General features: G+C 38.1%; 1 protein-coding gene across 12 annotated transcripts in view; it reads right to left on the bottom strand.

The window, feature by feature from the left end:
• Positions 1-22,381, bottom strand: part of STARD9 (StAR related lipid transfer domain containing 9) — a 121,302-nt gene that overhangs the window by 46,155 nt on the left and 52,766 nt on the right. For 10 of the 12 annotated variants that reach the window (XR_015252605.1, XM_086710475.1, XM_086710471.1 and 7 more), the window contains exons 6-11: positions 22,307-22,368; positions 20,416-20,528; positions 10,710-10,779; positions 8,992-9,064; positions 1,588-1,655; positions 72-169 (exon numbers count right to left, since the gene is read on the bottom strand). Coding sequence is in view for 11 of the 12 variants with exons in the window: in XM_086710475.1 (XP_086566601.1) it covers positions 72-169; positions 1,588-1,655; positions 8,992-9,064; positions 10,710-10,779; positions 20,416-20,528; positions 22,307-22,368 (484 nt within the window). In the remaining variant the exon portion in view is untranslated. Of the gene's footprint in view, positions 1-71; positions 170-1,587; positions 1,656-8,991; positions 9,065-10,709; positions 10,780-20,415; positions 20,529-22,306; positions 22,369-22,381 lie in introns of those variants that run through there. The other 2 variants (XM_086710479.1, XM_086710476.1) reach the window with 2 other exon arrangements.

The raw sequence follows: 22,381 nt of genomic DNA, 5'->3' as shown, positions 1-22,381 counted from the left end.
AGATGAAAATATAGGAGTTATTTTCCAAAGTCTCCCTCCCACTCTGATGATCCAGTCTATCAGCAAAGTACCTAAAGTGGAGATGACAATTCCCAGAGTCACAAGAGACTTGTTGATATTGGCTCCTTCAGTAATCCGGTCCTTACAGTAACTGGGATCTGCTCTTTCACTAAATAATCAATGAAAAGAAGAAGAAAAACAAACAGGAAGACACTGTCCTTCTAATACTGCTGAAAGACACTATCCATTATGTTGTACATTTTGTAAGAAGCCCACATGTTAAATTCTTTTTAGAATTCAGTGCCCGAAAAAGTATTACCATCTTGTAACCAACTGGCATTCTTCCACTTCTCAGGCAATAGAAATCAAATAATTCATTACATTTTTATTTTGGCTGCCAGAGCACTTTCAGCTAACTAATGCTCATTTACAGTAATGATATTAGCATAGATTTTTCATATACTCACATCTGCCCAATCTCTGTTTTAATTTCACCTATTAATGGCTTTATGGTATCTGGGTCGTTATCTGTCAATTGTTTTAAATTTCTTTTTTAAGTCAATGGGAAATATTGAAGATTCACACTTCCAGGTGCCTGATATAGTTTCTTTCAGAGAGCATTTCATTTTTTTCTCCCAAAATGCCAGAGTTGCAGCTGACAGAGAAAACACTTCATTTTTAAGGGAATGATGTACCATAGTAATAAATTAACAGTTTTAAAATAAGAAAATTTGCTTTATCTCATCTCACACTTTTGTGTGTGACCACAGAAGAAAGAAGACTTTCTTCTCTCTGAATATACATGTGACTACAATCCATGCTTTCTTCTAATACTTAGAAGGTCGTATCTTCTCCTCTATGCTATGGTATTTTTATAAGCTTGCTTTCTTTTTTTTTTTTTTCCAGTAATGATAGGCTGCATGAAACCAATATTAAGTCAAAGAAAAAAAGTGTACTAAACTGGTTACTTCCACTTAGAGCAGTGGTTTTTCATCTTGACTATACACTAGAATCACCTGGGCAGCTTCAAAAACTACTGACGTCTGCACTGCCTCTGGTCCCACTAATAATGCTATTTATTTGATCAGAGGTGAAACCCAGGCACTGAGAATTTTTAAAGGCCCCAGGTGATGTTAATAAGCAGCTAAAGGGGCGCCTGGGTGGCGCAGTCGGTTAAGCGTCCGACTTCAGCCAGGTCATGATCTCGAACTCCGAGAGTTCGAGCCCCGCGTCAGGCTCTGGGCTGATGGCTCAGAGCCTGGAGCCTGTTTCCGATTCTGTGTCTCCCTCTCACTCTGCCCCTCCCCCGTTCATGCTCTGTCTCTCTCTGTCCCAAAAATAAATAAACGTTGAAAAAAAAAATTAAAAAAAAAAAATAAGCAGCTAAGATTTATAACCCCTGACATCGGAGATTTTGCAGCCCCTAGAAAACTATAATTTCTTAACATGGCATTCAACAATTTGTTTCTTTTGTAATTTTCTCAGGATGACTGATATGTGGAAAAGGCGGAACAAGTTTATTACCTGTAAAATGGGCAAGAACAAGGTCAAGGGATTAATTCCCCTTGGCTCTGAAATCCTAATTACCTGCCTGCTAGGTCCACAAGGTTGATCTTGCTAGCAATTTCAGAGGGGAGGTTGTTCTCCAGGATTGCCTAAGGAAGAAAGCACATTTAAAGCTTGTCATTTGGAAAAGTGTAGTATTTCCCCCTTAGACACCCTCCCTGAACAAGGTGATATTCTGGATTTTTATCCAAATCACTCAAAAAATCTGTATATGAATGTGCTCTGAACCAGATGAGCTCTCAAAGTTTGATAAGTCAATCAGTAAGCTCTGGGTCCTTACTTCATTGAAAATAGAGCAGGACAAAAACTAAAAAAAAAAAAAAAAAAAAAAAAAGGAGGGGGGTGCCTGGGTGGCTCAGTCAGTTGAATGTCCGACTTCAGCTCAGGTCATGATCTTGCGGTTCATGGGTTTGAATCCCATGTTGGGCTCTGTGCTGACAGCTCAGAGCCTGGAGCCTGCTTCGGATTCTGTGTCTCCCTCTCTCTATGCCCTTCCCCTGCTTATGTTGTGTGTGTGTCTCTCAAAAATAAATAAACATTAAAAAATTTTTTTAAAAAAGAAAATAGAGCAGGACTTCCACAGTGGGCAAATCCCCATGAGGTCCTCTGAGCACAATTTTCAGAGGTACCAGAAATTTTAGTACAATTTAGCAGGCAAATGCTTGACTCCCCTCCTGGGGACTGACTCTCATCAGTAGAGATCCACAGCAGGTGCAGGGCCCCCAACTGGAGTCACAGCATGTTCACTTACTAGGGCAAGCACTCTACCTATGTTCTCAATTCAGGAGCATCCAGCTCTCAAGAAAAAAACTATTTTTCCTTTAAAAAAAAATTAAGTGTAGGGTTTTGTTGTTTCATTTTAATGTTGTGCATCGATCGCCAAAATCCAGGAGGGTTTTTTTTGGGTGGGGGATGTTTTTCATTTTAGAGAGAGAAAGGGCGAGCATGTGTGAGCAGGAAAGAGGGGGAGAGGAGGAGGGAGAGAATCTTAAGTAGGCTTCACGCTCAGCATAGAGCCCGACACAGGGCTTGATCCCACAATACTGGGATCATAACCTGAGTGGAAATCAAGAGTCAGACACTCAAACAGCTGAGGCACCCAGGTCCCCCAAAATCCAGTTTTAAAACATTTCCAATAACTCCCCAAGTTCCCCCAAGTCAGAACACAATCTCCATTCCTATCCCTTTCCCCAGGCAACCACTCATCAATTTTCTACATGTAAATTCGTCTTCTCAGGGGCGCCTGGGAGGCTCAGTCCGTTAACTGTCCAACTTCAGCTCAGGTCATGATCACGTGGTTCATGGATCTGAGCCCCTCTGAGCTGTCAGCACAGAGCCTGGAGCCTGCTTCAGATTTTGTGTCTCCCTTTCTCTCTCCCCCTCCCCTGCTCACGCTCTCAAAAATAAACATTAAAAATTTTTAAATTTGTCTTCTCAGTATATTTCATACAAATGGAATTATACAATGTCTGGCTTCTTTCACTGTGCATAACTATTTTGAGATTCATCCGTGTTGAGGTATGTATCAAGAGTTCATTCCTTTTTATTGCTGAGTAATATTCCATTATATGAATATATCAGGTTCAACTTATCCCTTCTTCACCTCTTGATTGACATTTGGATCATGTCCAGCTTTGAGCAATTACAAGTAAAGCTGCTATGAATATTTGAGTCCAAGTCTTTGTACAAACATACCATTTCTTTTCTCTTGGGAAAAATAGCTAGGCATGGAATGGCTGGATCATATGGTAGATACATGTTTAAATTCTTTTCCAAAGTTGTACCATTTTATATTCCAACTGGTAATATAGTTGACAAGAACTTCAGCTCCTACATAGCAGGTCATGATTTAGTACAATCACTCTTTTAAATTTAGGTATTTTAGGGATGCCTGGGTGACTCAGTCGGTTAAGTGTCCAACTTTGGCTCAGATCATGATCTCACAGTTCGTGAGTTCAAGCCCCACATTGGGCTCTGTGGAGCCTGGAGCCTGCTTCAGATTCTGTGTCTCCCCATCTCTCTGCCCCTCCCCAGCTCGCACTCTGTCTCTCTCTCTCTCAAATATAAATAAACATTTAAAAATAAATAAATTTAGGTATTTTAAAAGGTGGATAGTGGTATCTCATTTAACTTTCAGTCCCTTAATGATTAATGATGTCTGCATCTTTTCAAGGGCTTGATAACCATCTATATATTTTCTTTAGTGAAGTGCTGGCCTAAAATTTTTGCCCACTGTTGTAAGTTGTTTTCTTATTACAATGAGTTTAGATAGTTCTATATATATTATGGATACAAGTCCTTTATCAGGTATGTTTTACAGATATATTTTTCCTATCTGTGGCTTTTTTAAAATTCTCTTAATAATGTCTTTCAAAGAAACGTTTTAAATTTTGACCAATTGCAAATTTCAATTTGTTCTTTTGTTCAATTCAATTTATCAAAAAACCCTTTGCCTACTCCAGTATCACGAAGGTTCTCCCAAGTTATCTTCAAATTTAATAGTTTCAGGCTTTACATTTATATCTATGGTCTAGTTGGAGTTAATTTCTGGATAAAGTGCAAAGTATGGATTACAGTTGTTTTCTTCTGGTTTTGGTGTGGGTTTTGTTTTGTTTTGTTGGTTTTGTAGGGGTTTTTTTTTGTTTTGTTTTAACATATAGCTATCCAATTGCCCTACCACCATTTGTTGAAAAGATTATACATTCTCCACTGAATTGTCTTTGCCAAGTTTGTGAAAAGGCAGTTGCCTGTACATAGATTTATTTTGGACTCCCTTCTATTCCATGGATCTATTTGTCTATCTTAATGTTAATGCCACACTGTCTTAGCCTTTTATTTTTACCTTAAAAATATTTTTATTAGGGTAAATTCCAAACATATAGGACAGTAGAAAAACAGTATAATGAGTTCTCACGTACCTGTCAATGTATGGCCAGGCCCACTTTGCTTATATCCCCACTATTTCACCACCCGCATTATTGTGAAGTCAATTCATCACTACAATTTCAACTGCAAATATTACAGTATGCATCTCTAAAAAACCCTTAAAAAACACAACCACAATACCATCGGTATACCTAGAACATTATCAACAATTCCTCAGAGCATCAAATATCTAGTCATTGTTCAAATTTCCTATTCAATTTTTTTTTAGTTTCTTTGAATCAGAATCCAACTAAAGTCCTACATATTATGATTAGTTGATGTATCATTTTTGTAAGGTAGAGAACATTAAATGTGAATGTGCCATAATTTGTTTTTCGTTTTATTGAGATATAATTGATATACATTGCATAAGTTTAAGATGTATAACAATGATTTGATATATGTATATATTGCAAAATGATTACCACAATAAGTTTTGACATCCATTACTTCACACGATTACAATTTTTTTGTCCTTGTGATGTGAATTTTTAAGATCTCTTAGCAACTTTCAAATAATAATCTATCATTGTTAACTCTAGTCATAAAGTTGTACTTTACATCCCCAGAACTTATTTATCTTACAACTGCATACTTTAGCTTTATTCAATATATGGTTTATCCTGGAGAATGGGCTAGGTGCACTAGAAAATGTATTCTAGGGGCGCCTGGCTGGCTCAGTCGGTGGAGCATCTGACTCTTGATCCCAGGGTTGGGAGTTTAAGCCCCACTTGGGCGTGGAGCTTACTTTAAAAGAAAGAAAGAAAATGTATTCTGTAGATGTTAAGTGTTAAATGTCAGGTCACATTGGTTAATAATGTTGATCAAATCTTCTATATCCTTGCCGATTTCTGCCAAGTTGTTCTACCAATTACTGAAAGTGGATTACTGAAATCTCCAACTACTGTAACTGAACTATTTCTCCTATTTCTTCTTATATTTTAGAGCTCTACTGTTGGAAGCACATACATGTATAATTGTTATAACTCTTTTTTTAACATTTATTTATTTTTGAGAGGCAGAGAGAAACAGAGCACAAGTGGGGGAGGGGCAGAGAGAGAATGAGACACAGAATCCAAAGCAGGCTCCAGGCTCCACAGAGCCCAATGCAGGGCTCCAACTCACAAACCATGAGTTCATGACCCGAGCCAAAGTCGGACCCTTAGCCAACTGAGCCACCCAGGCGCCCCTAATTGTTACATCTTTTTGATGTACAGACCTTTTATCATTATTAAATGTCCCTTTCTGTCTATAGTATTTGTCTTAAAATTTATTTTTTGCCTGACGTTAACATAGTACTGTAAGTCTCTTATGGTCACTATTTGCATGGTGTATATTTTTCTATCCCCTTACTTTCAACATACTTGTATCTTTGGCTCTAAGGGCTGTTTCTTGTAGACAGCATACATATAGTTGAGTTCTGTTTTTATCCAATCTGACAATTTATACTCTCATCCAATCACACTTAATGGAATTATTGATGTGTTCAAAACTATTTCTACTCTATTTATTTTCCAAATATCTCATATATTTTTTACACCTCCGTTCTCTCTTCATTGCCTTTTCTGTGTTAAATAATTATTTTTAGTATGCCATTTTAATTTCTGATTTTAATTTTTTTTTTTAACGTTTATTTATTTTTGAGACAGAGAAAGACAGAGCATGAACAGGGGAAGGTCAGAGAGAGAGGGAGACACAGAATCCGAAACAGGCTCCAGGCTCTGAGCTGTCAGCACAGAGCCCAACGCGGGGCTCGAACTCACGGACCGTGAGATCATGACCTGAGCCGAAGTCGGACGCTTAACCGACCAAGCCACCCAGGAGCCCCAAATTTCTGATTTTTGAATTACATTTTTTAGCTACTTTCTTAGTGATTGCTCTACAGATTACAACATGCATCACAACTTATCACAATCAACTTCAAAACAATACTAACTTAATTCCTATAAATATAGAAACTTTGCTTGAATAGATCTCCTTTTCCTTCCTACTCCTTTGTCCTATTAGTGTCAATATGTATGACAATGTATGTAATGTATAGTGATTATAATACAGCATTATAATTATTGTTTTATACAATCTTATTTTTAATAACATTAGAAGAAAAAATAAATATATTTATGTAGCTTTTTATATTAACCCACATATTTCCTGTCCTCAAAACTTTTCGTTTCTTCTTGTAGACTTAGGTTACTGATATTACTTTCTTTCAGCATGAAACATTTCATTTGGTTTTCCTGTAAGGTAGGCTTGCTAGCAATAAATTCTGGAGGTTTTTTTCTTTTCTTTTTTATCTAGGAATGTTCTTATTTCATCTTAATTTTGGGAAGTTAGTTTTGCTGCATAGAGAATTCTTGGTTGATAGTTTTATTTTCTTTCAGTACTCTGTTTTCTGGGGTCCAATATTTCTGGTGAGAAGTTGTCCATTAATCATGTAATTGTTCTCTTATATATCCTGAGTCATTTTTCTCTAGCTGCATTCAAGATTTGCTTTTTGTCTTTCAATAATTTGACTAAGATGCGTCTAGGTATGAATCTTTTTATATTTATTTTACTCAGAGATTTCAAAATACTTCTATCTGTACATTAATGATTTTCAACAAATATTGGAATTTTTGGCCACTATTTTTCAAAATTTTCTTATGTCTTTCTGGGATGTCCATTACACTTAAGTTAACACATTTGCTGTGGTCCAACAGGTCTGTGAGGCTCTGTACTTTTTTCTTTAATCTTTTTACTCTCTTTTCTTCAAAATGTTTGATTTCTACTTGTCTGTATGCAAGTTCAGTAATTCTTCTGCCATCTCATATCTACTTGAGTCCCACCAGTAAATTTTTTTGTTTCAGTTATTATACAGCTCAATTCTGGGACTCCCATTTTATACAACAATTTCTAGGATTTTATTGAAATTTTCTAGAGCCACTGGCATCATTAAACAATTTAACATCTGGAGCACTTAGAATCAATTTCTACTGACTGTTACTGTTTATTTGTTTGTTTGTTTGTTTGTTTGTTTGTTTTTTCCCCCATGGCCATGAGTTGTAGTTTCTTACCTGCTTTTGCATGTCTAAATTTTTGGTCGAACACTAGCCATTTTAGATAACATACTGTAACAACTCTGAATTCTGTTATTTTTTTTCCCCTTGAAAGTGGCAGTGGTTGTTGGGTTTCTCTCGTAACTTGCCTAGGCTAAAAATCTCTAAAATCTGCCTCCCCAGCAATATATAGCCAAAGAATTCTCTGTTCAGTTTTTTCCTTTAGTTGTTTTTACCTCTAAGCTTGGCCTTTTGGGGGCCACTCTGTGTCTACGTAGCTAAGTATTCAACAAAATACAGGTCATAAATTATAATCAAGCATCTTGAGCCAATAAAATCTCTATTCTCTGTTAATGGATCTATGTGTGGGCTGGGGAATGCATTAAAAGTTCAGTTTTAGGTTTAGGTTCTGTTCAATACAGGATATGTGAAGATCTTATCAAGTCTGCTATGGCTGCATCATCTTCCAGAACTTCCTGTTAAATCCCCAGGTAATTTGCCAGTTCATTTCTTGCCTGAAACAGACTCACAACCTCAGTCTTAAGGGAGCTATTGATCTCCTGTTCCTTGCCATCAAGAGCACCACTCTAACTTGAAAAAGGTCCAAATCATGTGAACTCCTCTAGCAGCGGTAGCAACAAAGGTGCTGGCTTTCATGGCCTTCTGTTCCCTCACTCAACTACCTCACTGACAGAGACAGGTGGGGATAGTAACAGCCTAAGGCAACACACCACAGGTTTGTACTATTCTTACCTGCAATTTGGTAGTTTTCTTAAACAAATGTGTGGTTTATTATATGACTCTGGTCTATTTTTAGAGAGGAGAAATGGTTATTTTGACAGTTTTGATCAGGTTTAGAGTTGCTTTTGAGGGATAGGATTTGTTGATCTCTTTACTCCATCATAATAGAAGTAAATCTTCAACCTTTTCATTTTAACGCTTATATTTATTTCAGTCTCGCTCCTTGTTTTATCTTTTTAATGTTTATCTATTTATTTTGAGAGAGAGAGAGTACATGGAAGAGAGAGTTGGGAGGGGAAGAGAGAGCATCTCAGGCAGGCTCTGTGCTGCCAGTGCAGAGCCCGACATGGGGCTCGATCCCACAAACCATGGGATCATGACCTAACCCAACATCAAGAGTTGGACACTTAAACAACTGAACCACCTAGGTGCCCCTTGCTTGTTTTAAATGCTCATATTGATCACATAAATATAAAAGTGCTTTGAAATGTTAAAAGTAAATATAAGTTGAAGATATTTTGATTAGTTTTTATGAAACTGCCTCCACCCTTTCTGGTGTAGAGCTTAGTAGATTGTATGTAGGTCCTCCTTGTGACATTAGATCACAGTGAAGGACCTGTAAATGGAAAGGTAAGAAGAAAGGAAAAGAAGTAAGAAAAGACAAGAAAGCCGTCAAAAGGGACTGAGAAAGGAAGAAATCTAAGCAAATAAAGGGGTAACCAACCTGTGTATAGTAGATAGTGAAGATGGCATGGGATCTGCTGCTGGCTTCATGAACATGAGTGGCTGCTGTGATTCTGTGTACATAAAGGAAGACAATTAGGATAGGTATTGTTTATGCATGGTGGATCCTTAAGAATCCATGGGGAACACAAAAAGTGTTAGTGTCGAGGTTCACAGGTGAGAATCACAAAACATCCATATTTAGTCCAGTTTAGTTAGGAGAGGAGTCCAAAGATGGCAGAAGCAGCATTCTAGGTATGGATATCTGAGAATAAAAGGCAGTGTAGCGTCATATTAAACCACATTAGGACATTAGGACATTTTTAAGCAAAAGCAGCAAAAATCAGAGTTGAAAAGGGGAATACTAGAGTGTCGCCAACCTGGAAGAATATCCCCAAAATAGACCCATTTAAAGAAAACAAGAGGAAATAGAGAGCTTGTTGAAGAAGCCTCAAAGAAAAAGTAAAACGTGATTAAACACTAAGTATTAATGTTGTAGTGTCAGAAAGGGATTTGAAATGAGATCCTGAATTATGTCAAAGTCATACTTAAGCAAGGTGGAATGCATAACCCCTTTTAGAATTCATTGAAATATTAATCCTTAAAGTCAGAAGAGTCTTCCCTTCATCTAAATCTAAGTCAATCATGTTTCAGTTTAAGACCATCTTACTGACTTCTGTTCTCAGAGGAGCTGGGGAATGGAAGAAGAGTCAAACTCCAAAGACAGGTCTCATGATTCAAGGATAAAGAGGAAAAAGTGAAGCCTGATACTTAAAGATCAAGGAACACAGGGTATCCTGAAGACCAGAGTCAAGTGCCTCCAGGATAGTTCCATGAAACCCAAGGAGTAGAATGTCAAACTTAAAGTTCTTCTTTTGGGGCCCCTGAGTGGCTCAGTCAGGTGAGCATCTGACTTTGGCTCAAGTCATGATCTCAGGGTTTTTGAGTTCAAGCCCCATATCGTGCTCACAGCTGTGAGCACACAGCCTGCTTAGGATCCTCTGTCCTCCTCTCTCTGCCCCTCCCCTGCTAGCATGCTCTCAAAAATGAGTAAAACATTTAAAAATTAAAAAATAAAGTTCTTCTTTTATGGTCAATTAACTTGGACATGCTATTAATAGGGTAAATAGAAGACTAAATCCCAACATTTTTCCCAGGTAAAAAAGTCTGTTCTTTCAGGCATATACTAGTAACAGTCTCAGTATTTCCTAGTAACCAACAATATGGAATGTTATCACAATTTACAATAGCTTTTAGGAGAGTCTACAGCACTTATTCATAGCAGATTCAAAACAGTCTTTTTTTAGGTATCCTTTACAAATATATCAAACTAGAAGAAAAATGGTTTTCTGAAACATTTTAAACTATACTGGTTCTTATCTCTATCAAGCCTACAGAAAGAACAATGCAGGCAAGAATCTTTCTTTAGTCAAAATAGCAAAAGCTGTGTATTATAAGACAAAGCACAGAGTAACTCTGGGCTTACTGCCTAATATTATTATATCCAGAACAAACTCCAGCCTATCTACTAGTGAGAAATGCATGAAATCTTAGCTACTGCCCCTTCCGCTGGGTACATTACTGTTCTGAGAAAGGTCTCCTGATGGTGAATGTGGGAAGCTACAGAGAGAAGTATAATCATATACTCCAAAAGGGAGATGAGAACACAGGAAAGATGAATGAGGCTGAAAGAAGGACAGCAACAAATAAACCTGTTACCTGTTTGCTATTCCCTCCTCCAAGAGTTGAATTACTTGCTTATAGTTGGTAACTACATGTTGAGATAAACCTATCAGATTTGTGAGGGAGGAAAAAACAAAATAAATAAAATGTTTGATAAAGTTTAACTTCTTCCTGTAGGTCATTAACTTTATCCTATTTTATATAATTCGATAGACAAGAATAAGAGACCTTGACTAAATTCATTAAGATAATAAATTAAATCCACAAATATTTATTGGAAGCCTATTGTCAGGCATTATGATAGGCTCTGGAACCACAGGTCTCTGCCCTCACAGAAAATATAGTCTAGAATTCATACAGTGGTTCTGCTAACAACAACAAAAACAACAGCAATTCCTTACAATTTAGCTACATAGAGTATAAGAAAAGATTTTATATTCCCTCACATTTGGCCCTCACAAAATTTCTGAGGTAAACAGATGCTATGCACCCCACCAGACAGCAGACTCAATTTGGCATGCAAAACATACAGTACACATGTCCCTATGCAAACACAGTTTACAATCGTAAGAAGTTATACTATACAAAACCATATGGCCAAATGCCATAGGAGTAGAAGAGATAATAAATGCTAAGGCGATCAGAGGAGTGGCCAGGGCAGGCTCCATGAAGGAAGTGAGACTTGAATTTAGTCACAGAATAGGTAGGCTTTAGATAGGTAAAGAGGAGCTTAAGGATATGAAAGCAAGTCTTTATGGGTTGTTAGTGACCAAATCAAAAAGTGCCTTCACGACTGAGTCAGAGATTCAGGAAAAAAAGTAACTTCACTGGCTCATTGCTGAATACAATTAGGCTACAAATTAGCAAAGCAATTTCAACACTGACTGGATTTCTTTATTTTATTTTTTTCAACGTTTATTTATTTTTGGGACAGAGAGAGACAGAGCATGAACGGGGGAGGGGCAGAGAGAGAGGGAGACACAGAATCGGAAACAGGCTCCAGGCTCTGAGCCATCAGCCCAGAGCCTGACGCGGGGCTCGAACTCACGGACCGCGAGATTGTGACCTGGCTGAAGTCGGACGCTTAACCGACTGTGCCACCCAGGCGCCCCTGGATTTCTTTATTTTAAGAAATTATTGGTAAAGCCACAATGAGATATCACCTCACACGTGTCAGAATGGCTAAAATCAAAAACACAAGAAACAACAAGTGTTGGCAAGGACACGGAGAAGAAGGAGCCCTCGTGCACTGTTGGTAGGAATGTAAACTGGTGTGGCCGCTATGGAAAACAGTATGGAGGTTCCTCAAAAAATTAAAAATAGAACTACCATATGGCCCAATAATTCCACTATTTACTCAAAGAATACAAAAATTCTTTTTTTTTTTTATTTTTTTTTAATGTTTCTTTATTTGGAGAGGGAGAGAGAGAGAGAAAGAGAGAGAGAGCATGATCAGAGGAGGGGCAGAGAGAGAGGGAGACACAGCATCCGAAGCAGGCTCCAGGCTCTGAGCTGTCAGCACAGAGCCCGATATGGGGCTCAAACTCACCAAACGTGAGATCATGACCTGAGTGGAAGTCAGATACTCAACTGACTGAGTGACTCAGGGGCCCCAAGAACACAAAAATTCTAATTTGAAAAGATATATGCACCTCTGTTTATTGCATTATTTACAACAGTCAAAATATGGAAGCAGCCCAGGGTCCATCGATAGACGAATGGATAAAGGAACTGTGGTATAAGGGCGCCTGGGTGATTCAGTCAGTGGGCATCCTACTCTTAATTTCACCTCAGGTTATGAACATGGAGTTGTGGGATCAAGCCCCAAGTTGGGCTCCACACTGAGCATACAGCCTGTTTGGGATTCTCTTTCTCCCTCCCTTTGCCCCTCTCCCCTGCTTGTTTTCTCTCTCTCTCTCAAAAAAACAAACAAACAGAAATTGTGCTGTATATATATATACAATGGAATATTGCTCAGCCATAAAAAAAAAAAGAATGAAATCTTGGGGTGCCTGTGTGGCTCAGTTGGTTGAGCATCCAACTTCAGCTCAGGTCATGATCTCGCAGTTCATGAGTTCAAGCCCTGGGTCAGGCTCTGTGCTAACAGCTCAGAGCTTGGAGTCTGCTTTGGATTCTGTGTCTCCCTCTCTCTGCCTGCTCATGCTCGCTCGCTCTCTCTCTCTCAAAAATAAATAAACATTAAAAGAATTTTTTTAAAGAATGAAACCTTGCCATTTGCAACAACATAGATGAAGCTAAGAAGTATAATGCTCAGTGAAATAAGAAAAACACCATATGATTTCACTCATATGTGGAATTTAAGAAACAAAACAAAAGAACAAAGGGGAAAAAAAGAGACCAAAAAAACCAGACTCTTAAACTATAGAGAACAAACTGATGGTTATCAGAGGGGAGGTGGTTGGGGAGATGGGTGAAATAGGTGATGGAGATTGTAAGTACCCTTATCGCGATGAGCCCTGGGTGATGTATGGAATTGCTGGATCATTACGTGAAACTAATATAACACTGTATGTTAACTATAATGGATATAAACTAAAATTTAAAAAATAAGATTTTTTAATGAAATAAAATAATAAATAAAAAAGAAATTATTATTATTTAGATGTTATAATTAGTTTTATGGTTATGTTTTTTTTTAATCTTTATCTTTTAGGGCTACATACTAAAATATTATAGATGAACTGATGTGACATATACAATTTGCCTTAAAACAACACAGAATGAGGGAAAGTAGACAGGAATATAAGTAGAGCAAAACTGGCCAGGGGTTAATGATTACTGTAACTGGGTGATGATTACATGGGGGTTCATTATATTAGCCTATTTTTGTGTGTGTTCAAAATTCTAATAAAAAGTTTTAAAAATTGTGGTAATGGTAAGTGAGAAAACACAAATCAATCCTTCCAGTACAGACTATTAGAAAAATCTGGACAAGTAATATTAAAGACATACGTTTTGAGGCACAGAGGGATACCCAGATATTAAAAATTTTCTGGCCATATACTGGGCGAAGATGAAAGCCCAGAGAAAAGAGGCCAGCATCTGGGGACACTTTTCCTCTGAGGTCATTTGCCAGATCTTGAGGGGATATGACTCAGAGCAGTTCCCTTGACAACCTCACTGGTCTAGAGAAACCCAGACTGGAGTCCAGATCCCACCCACAGTTGCCCTATAGAACACCACTTGAGCTGGAAACCCAAAGGGCTAAAACACAGGAATAAAAGAGTTAGAAGTACATAGCCTTTGAAGGGTTTGCAACGCAGCTTTGAACGTTGCCAAAACTTAAATTGGACTGAGGTGATTCTGGATCACTAGCATATGCAGAAACCTGGACAAATAAAGAGAAGTCTTCTGCACAGAAAGATACCATTGTCCTACACCTTCAAATTATTTCTATAAAAAAATTTAGCCAACACTATCTGGCACAAAATTGTAACAAACCAAACATCCAAGTAGATCTGGCAATAAATAAATGAAAACCAGCAAAAATAATAGGCAATATAAAAGAATTATTCACCATGATCTAGTGGGATTCATTCCTGGGCTGTGGGGCTGGTTCAACATTTGCAGATCAATCAATGTGATACATCACATTAGTACAAGAAAAGATAAAACCATATGATCCTGTCAATCGATGCAGAAAAAGCATTTGAGAAAATTCAGCATCGTTTCTTAATAAAAACCCTCGAGAAAGTCGGGATAGAAGGAACATACTTAAACATCATAAAAGCCATTTATGAAAAGCCCACAGCTAATATCATCCTATATGGGGAAAAACTGAGAGCTCTCCCCCTGAGGGAAACACGACAGGGATGTCCACTCTCACCGTCGTTGTTTAACATAGTGTTGGAAGTGCTAACATCAGCAATCAGACAACAAAAGGAAATCAAAGGCATCAAAATTGGCAAAGATCAAGTCAAGCTTTCACTTTTTGCAGATGACATGATACTATACATGGAAAACCCCATAGACTCCACCAAGTCTGCTAGAACTGATATATGAATTCAGCAAAGTCGTAGGATACAAAATTAATGTACAGAAATCAGCCGCATTCTTATACACTAATAATGAAGCAACAGAAAGACAAATAAAGAAACTGATCCCATTCACAATTGCACCAAGAAGCATAAAATACCTAGGAATAAACCTAACCAAAGATGCAAAAGATCTGTATGCTGAAAACTATATAAAGCTTATGAAAGAAATTGAAGATACAAAGAAATGGAAAAACATTCTGTGCTCATGGACTGGAAGAATAAATATTGTTAAAATGTCACTACTACCCAAAGGTATCTATACATTCAATGCAATCCCAATCAAACTAGCACCAGCATTCTTCTCGAAGCAGAAGAAGCAATCCTAAAATTTGTATAGAACCACAAAAGACCCCAAATGGCCAAATTAATATTGAAGAAGAAGACCAAAGCAGGAGGCATCACAATCCCAGACTTTAGCCTCTACTACAAAGCTGTAATCATCACGACAGCATGGTATTGGCATAAAAGAATTTTTTTAAATAAAAATTTAAAAAAATAATAATAGGCAATATAAATGCAAGAAAAATTCAGACCTTGGGGTTATGGTAACTTTAAAGTAACTCTGCTTACTATTTTCAAGGAACTAAATGCAAGATTATAAAACTTCAAAGAAAACTGGAAATTGTAATGAAAGGATCAAATGGAGATTTGGGAAATAAAAAGTACTACAGTGTAAATAAGAATTCAGTATCTAAATTTAATAGCAGGTTAGATACAACTGAAAAAAATAGTGAGTAGAAAGATAGGTCAGAATCATACACCCAAAATAAAGCACACAAAGACAAAATATAAAAAATATAGACAAGAGGGTAAGAATCATAGCACAGATAAGGAATTGGTCTAACATACCTGTAAGTGGAGTTATAGAAGGAAAGTAGTGGGAAAAAAGCAATATTAGAATAAATAATGACTAAAAAATATCCACAACTGATAAAGGGTCATTAAACAACAGACTCAAGAAGCCCAGCATGTGCACGAGGTGGACACCCACATGAGAAAGAGGACAGCAATGGCAAGGAGACAGATCACATATAGGAAGGTAGATCAAAGAAGTATCTCCCCTGTTAGATAAAGGAATTACAAATATGAAAAGAGAGAAATCCTGAACGAACTGTGTTGTGTTAGACTGCAATTAAAGGTACTGGTGTGGGGGCGCCTGGGTGGCGCAGTCGGTTAAGCGTCCGACTTCAGCCAGGTCACGATCTCGCGGTCCGTGAGTTCGAGCCCCGCGTCAGGCTCTGGGCTGATGGCTCAGAGCCTGGAGCCTGTTTCCGATTCTGTGTCTCCCTCTCTCTCTGCCCCTCCCCCGTTCATGCTCTGTCTCTCTCTGTCCCAAAAATAAATAAACGTTGAAAAAAAAAAAATTTAAAAAAAAAGGTACTGGTGTGAACACAGATTACTTAGCTCTGTCCACTCAGAGGGACATTTGGGCATACATACCACCCAGACCCTAGCTTCTAAATATTATTCTCCACTAAAAAGGAACAGGACTCCTGGGAGAAATGGCTGATTCCAAGACTGAGGCAAAGAAAGTAGATGGGCCTGGAATACCTCTGTGCTAGAAAACAAGGAGGTGCTCAAAAAATAACAGTGATGTGTCAAAATGTCACAGAAGTGTACTCAAACAGGATTCCTGAGTGCATCAAAATAAAAAAATCACAGTAAAAGAAGATAACCCATTGGATAAAATAGGAAACCATGAATCTAAACTGAAATAAATAAATTGAAAGTTAGATGACGATGGGATATGTACATGATTTCACAGTACTGCCCCACAAATACTTGTTGATCACAAAAGGAAAATAACAATTTCAGAGTGAAAAAGGCTGGCAGCTATCACCTTAAAAATCATAAGTAATGGGGGGCGCCTGGGTGGCGCAGTCGGTTAAGCGTCCGACTTCAGCCAGGTCACGATCTCGCGGTCCGTGAGTTCGAGCCCCGCGTCAGGCTCTGGGCTGATGGCTCAGAGCCTGGAGCCTGTTTCCGATTCTATGTCTCCCTCTCTCTCTACCCCTCCCCCATTCATGCTCTGTCTCTCTCTGTCCCAAAAATAAATAAACGTTGAAAAAAAAAATTAAAAAAAAAAAATCATAAGTAATGGGACACATTAAAACTGTATACTACTTGATGGCTGTCAAAGTTCATGAAAGTTAAAGAGAGACCAAGGAAACTTTCCAGACTAAAGAGTCCCAGAGAGACAAACTAAATGCAATCTGTGATTCTCAAATGGGCAATTATCAGGATAGTTAGGGAAACTTAAATGGGTTTTAATGATTAGATGGTAGCAACATGCCAAAGTTAATCTCCTGATTTCGGTGGTTGTGCTGTGATTATACAGGAGAACATTCCTATTTGGAGGAATGGAGGGAAAATACCCTAAAATAATCAGGGGAGATGGGTCATTAGGATCGCAATTCACTCACAAATGGTTCAAGAAAAAAAGTTCTTTACACTGTACTTGCAACTTTTTAAAAAGTTTAATTTGTTTCAAAGTTAAAAAACAAAAAATTTAGGAGTGCCTGGGTGGCTCATTCGGTTAAGCATCTGACGGTTTCAGCTCAGGTCATGGTCTTATGATCCGTGGGTTCAAGTCCCAAATTGGGCTCTGTGCTGGCAGATCACAGCCTGCTTGGGATTCTCTCTCTCTCTCCCTCTCTCCCTCTCCCTCTGCCCCTCCCCTGCTCATGCTCTCTCTCCCTCTCAAAAAATAAAAAATAAAAAAAACTCTTGGAAAACTTTTAGAAAAAAAAGAGAATACCCTTAATCTGCTAAGGCAATGTTTCTCAAAGCTGGTCCAAAGACTGGGTCCAGTTCTCAAATTGTTACTGGTATGTAAGGAGATAGAAACAGAAATGAGAGTTTTAAAAACTTTTATAACAATATGACCAGTGATTTTATATCTTTTGAATTCGTAAAAAGAATTTGAGCTTATAATTAAGACGTCTTTCTCATTTTTCTAGTAATTCATCTTTTTTTTTTTAAGATTTTATTTTTAATCTCTACACCCAAGGTGGGGCTCAAACTCACAGCCCCAAGATCAAGAGTCGCATGCTCCTCCAACTGAGCTAGCCAGGCACCCCTAATTTATCTTTACTTTATCAAGGTTTTGGTTTGCCATAGATTGGAATTTTTTTTTAAAACCTGGTCCTATATTTTTGCTATATTTTTATAAGTGTGTGATAAAGAATATTTATTAAAAACAAACACTATTGCAAATATCATACCTAATGGTAAAATGTTGAAGCTTTCCTCTGGGGACAAGATTAAATACTGCTAGCACTTTAATTTAATATGGTACCAGAGGTCCTGGTAAGTGCAGAAAGGCAAGAGGAAAAAAGGTTTAAGAATTAAATTAAAAAAAAAAAAGAATTAAAAAAAAAAACATGTAGATTGAACACACAGAATATTAAAAAAAATTTTTTTCAGAAACCCAATTACCTACCTCCAACACCTTCTACTTTGCACCTATCCCTTTATGTTAAGATAAAGGCCAAGGCAAAAACATAATACTGTCCTTTTCTCACTTAGATAATACTTCAGACCCTATAACCACTAGCCTCGGATGTGTGCTTTGGGCAGAACTTTGTACGTTTCAGATTTGAACTTAATCTGTCATCTAATTAATAAACTTTTTAATGGAAGGTAATGGGCTACCCCCTTCCTTTCCTTTGATTTAGACAACTCTCAAGTTTCAGCTCACAATTCTGAACTAGAAGTGTAAGTTCTTATATTTTCATATTTCCTATGGCACCCTGAATAGTACAGGCATCTAGTAGGTACTCAATAAATTCCCAGAGAATTGGTTTCAAAGCAGAAACCACTTTCCACTTTGGAATCACATTCACAGAATGTATGAGCCCAAAGATGGAAGTACACAGACACGTATATAGGTAGGCAGGCAGGCAGATAATGTAAATAAATGAAGAAAGCAAATGTTTAAAAAACTAAAAGTAAAAAGTTTGCTGTAATGCCATCAGAGAGTAGTAAGGGGAATAATAATTCAGTGTGACTATTCAGAGTCTTAGCTTCCAAGGCTGGTTCTGTACAACTTAAGTTCAAGGCTCCTTCATTGAGAAATGGGAGGAATGTTGACCTTTATTTGTCATGATTTGAGAAAATGCCAATCAACTTTAAGAAACATGTAACCCAAAGGATCTAAGAGACTTTTTGCTGGGTTAGAATTATTTCCTACCAACCATCCACCCTCCCCCTGAGGGTTCACTCCATGAAGGTATCCAAAAGAGCCCTGAGATTTTAGTCCAGTTCCTGTCACTGACCTTGGGTATATGACCCAAGCTGAATGACTATGCATAAGTTCCTACCTTCTCCGGGTTTCAGGTGCAATGCCAATCAAAAAATCTATGATCACAGGTCTCCCTGATGTACAGGATTCTGTCCCACTCATCTCCTCCTATTCTAGGCAATGTTCCCAGTTCCAACCATGCCCCAGTGAGCTGTGTGATTTGGGAATATCCCCTAGCTTCTTGTAGCTTCATTTTAGCCTTTGTGCAATGGGAACAACTGGACTGTGTCTGAGGTTTCCTCTACTTCCCCACCACACACACACACACACACACACATTAAAATAAAACACAAAGGTGAGAAACTGTGACACTACTGCATCAACGCCTGGTCTGCCCTCAAAGTATTGTTTTACACAGAAATACATATCCACACAGTTTTACAGAGTAAACTCCACTGGCTCTTAGGAAAGCAAATGGCATTTTTGTTGTTTCCAGGCTGCTGTTTATGATGGAACATTTAGGAAAAGACAAAGGTAGCAGAATCAGTGACTGGTACACCTCCACTGGTCATGCCCTGGTCAAAGAAGAGACCAACTCTTGATGTCTGATATAACTCTCTTCTGTCAGGATTTAAATTAGCATATCTCTGAAGGAATAGGAGCATAGAATTTGAGTGTTATTTTTATAACGGCCTGAAAGGGTAAAAACTTCCTCCACAAAAGAACACAACTGTTTCTACATAATATTAAGATCTAGCCTAATGGAATAAAGCAAATGGTACCAAACACCAAGTATCAGCACTCAATGAGGAAGCAGTTCTGACCCGTGCTATGTGTGACATCTCCTCATTTCCCTATCACCACCAGTGGAAGAGAAAGTACTCAGAAAAGGAGAATGCCTGACCTGGGAGTCAGTCCAGGCCCTGCTGGACCTGGCACCACAGACCCAACCTTATGCCATGCCACTTTCCCTCTCCTCCACCATGCTTTAGACACATTGGTCTCCTTGTAATCACCCAGCCCTTCTCTCAGGGCTTTTGCTCACGGTGCTGCTTCTACCTGAGTCACTCTTCCCCTTGCTACACCATTCTTCACGTGACTGGCTTCTGAATCTCCTCACATAAGTGTTTCCTGACCACGCTATGCAGATGGACTGCCTACACTGCCCAATGCGCTTTTCCATCATGACATCTATTTATTTTTTATTAGCTTTTTATCACTACTTTAATTGTTTGTTTTCTGCCTCACCCCCCACAAGACTATAAGCCTGCCTCTGAGGGCAGGATTGTCTTTTTTGTTTATTTCTATATATCCAGCATCTAGTACAGCAGGTGGCACATAGTAAGTATTCACTATACATCTGTTAAATGAATCAGTGACCATTAGGAAAGCTTCTCAGAATTCAGTTTGGTCTCAGACTTCCAGGACCACAGTGGCTCACCTTGTACATAGGGCCCCATCTCTGGGTGCTCCCTGACCCGCAGACTGTAGGACTTTTTTTGATCAGATTGCTTCAGTAGATCCCGCACTCGTTCATTATAGATTTCCAGAAAACTAAAGACATGTAGAACAAGGCACGTAATTACATTTTGAAAAATGGGGACATCTTTTCAAAATTACATTGTGAAAAAAGGCAATATATTAGATTTGGAAAAAAGTAGGGGAAACACTAAGCCAAGAATCAGAAGGTTCTAATTCTTGATCTAGTTCTACCTCTGACACTCTAAGACCTTGACCATGCCAAGGAGCCCCACTGAGTCTCTTTCTACATGTGCACAATTGTGCTGCTAGCGTTAGCTGTCATCACTTGACAGTCTTGGGTTTACAATGTCAGCGCTGACTCAAATTTAGCCTTCAAGAGGCTATTTCAGCATGGTTTTAGGATGCTGCCACCAGCCTATATCTTGATCAGGCCACCATACCGCAAAGTCTAAAGGCTTATTTCTTAAGTGATTTCCAAACATGATCTTTGAGCTCTTATTATTCTATGATGGCATCTTGAGAGCCAGTGTTGAGCAATGAGGACAGTTAAATGAATAAGATTCTGGTCCCTACCCCTAATTTAAGTAGGACAATTCTCATTTCACCTGTTTTATACACAGCAATTCCGGTTAATATATGCTGTATCTTATAGGTATCTACTAGCATGTCATTCCTTTTCAAAATAATAACATAGCTGGGCATCTGGCTGGCTCAGCTGGCAGAGTATACAACTCTTGATCTTGGGGTTGTGAGTTCAAGCCTCATGCTGGATGTACAGATTATTTAAAAATAAAATCTATAAAATAATAACAAAATAGCTACAATTCTTAATTAAAATCAGCAAAGATTTTGTTAAATAAGAAAACATAATTTGGATGTAAATTTTAATAAATAAAAAAATTTAAAAAAAGAAAAAGAAAACAAACTTCTCACAGAAAGGTCTTCCTCATCAGAACACAGTTGTTTGCCTGTGAAGCCGGTGACCAGAAAAAAAGGCTCCAGATCAGAGCTGAACACTATGCACATTCTTATAAACTGTTTCTTCTTAACCTTCCCAGATTTGGACACAGGAATCCCAGATGTCTCTCAGAGTAGTGGTTCCCAGATTTCACGGCCAATAAAACATTTAATATACATGTACATGCTCACAGACACACATATACATGTCTAAAAATTTTACTTTGCAAACTTAAAAAAATGTATAATGTTCACTATCATTTAATTTTTAAAAAGGGCATTTATTCTTTTTGGGATGATGAAATGTTCTGGAATTAGTAAGGATGACTGCACAACCTTGTAAATATAAAAAAAAAAATCACTGAACTATACACTTTAGAGGCATGAATTTTATGGTATATGAATTATATCTCATGTTTTTTAAAAAGGACACTGAACACCAAAAAAACAGAATACCAAAAATTAAGGGCAATTGGTAACCTTGCACCAACATTTTCGCTACAGGCTGGTTAAAACTTCATATGGGAGTAATCAGCACTGTCTTGGAACTAGAGCTTAGGAACTACTGACCCAAAGAACAACCTACTGGAGCTGGAAGAGGAATTCCAACAGCTGGTATTAAACTGTAAGGAAAGTGAAGAAAAGGAACCCAGATAGCCAGGGCAAGCTGGTCCACAGGAAACACCTGTTTAAGCCTGGGGATAGGAATTAAGATTCCTACAACCCAAAGATCTAAGTATGTTTCTCATCGCTCTATACTGCAAAATATTTCTGCTGTGACTTTTCTCCATTCCTCTAGATGACTCTTGAAGCAAAGAGAGGACAGCTGAACATGCTACAATTTGGAGTAGAAACGGAAATATCTTAGGCCCTAGGGCCTGACAGGTTCTTACCTTACTTTTATCCTACAAGAGGAAGGCAGTGGGGCATAGTCTTCCTCCCTGATGAAGAGACCCTGCACAAACCAG

Source organism: Puma concolor, chromosome B3, assembly GCF_028749965.1.
Source record: "Puma concolor isolate L17-30 chromosome B3, mPumCon1.1.hap2, whole genome shotgun sequence".
In the NCBI taxonomy this organism is placed as follows: Eukaryota; Metazoa; Chordata; class Mammalia; order Carnivora; family Felidae; genus Puma; species Puma concolor.
Note: the sequence above shows the minus strand (reverse complement) of the source record. Positions and strands in the feature narration are given on the sequence as shown.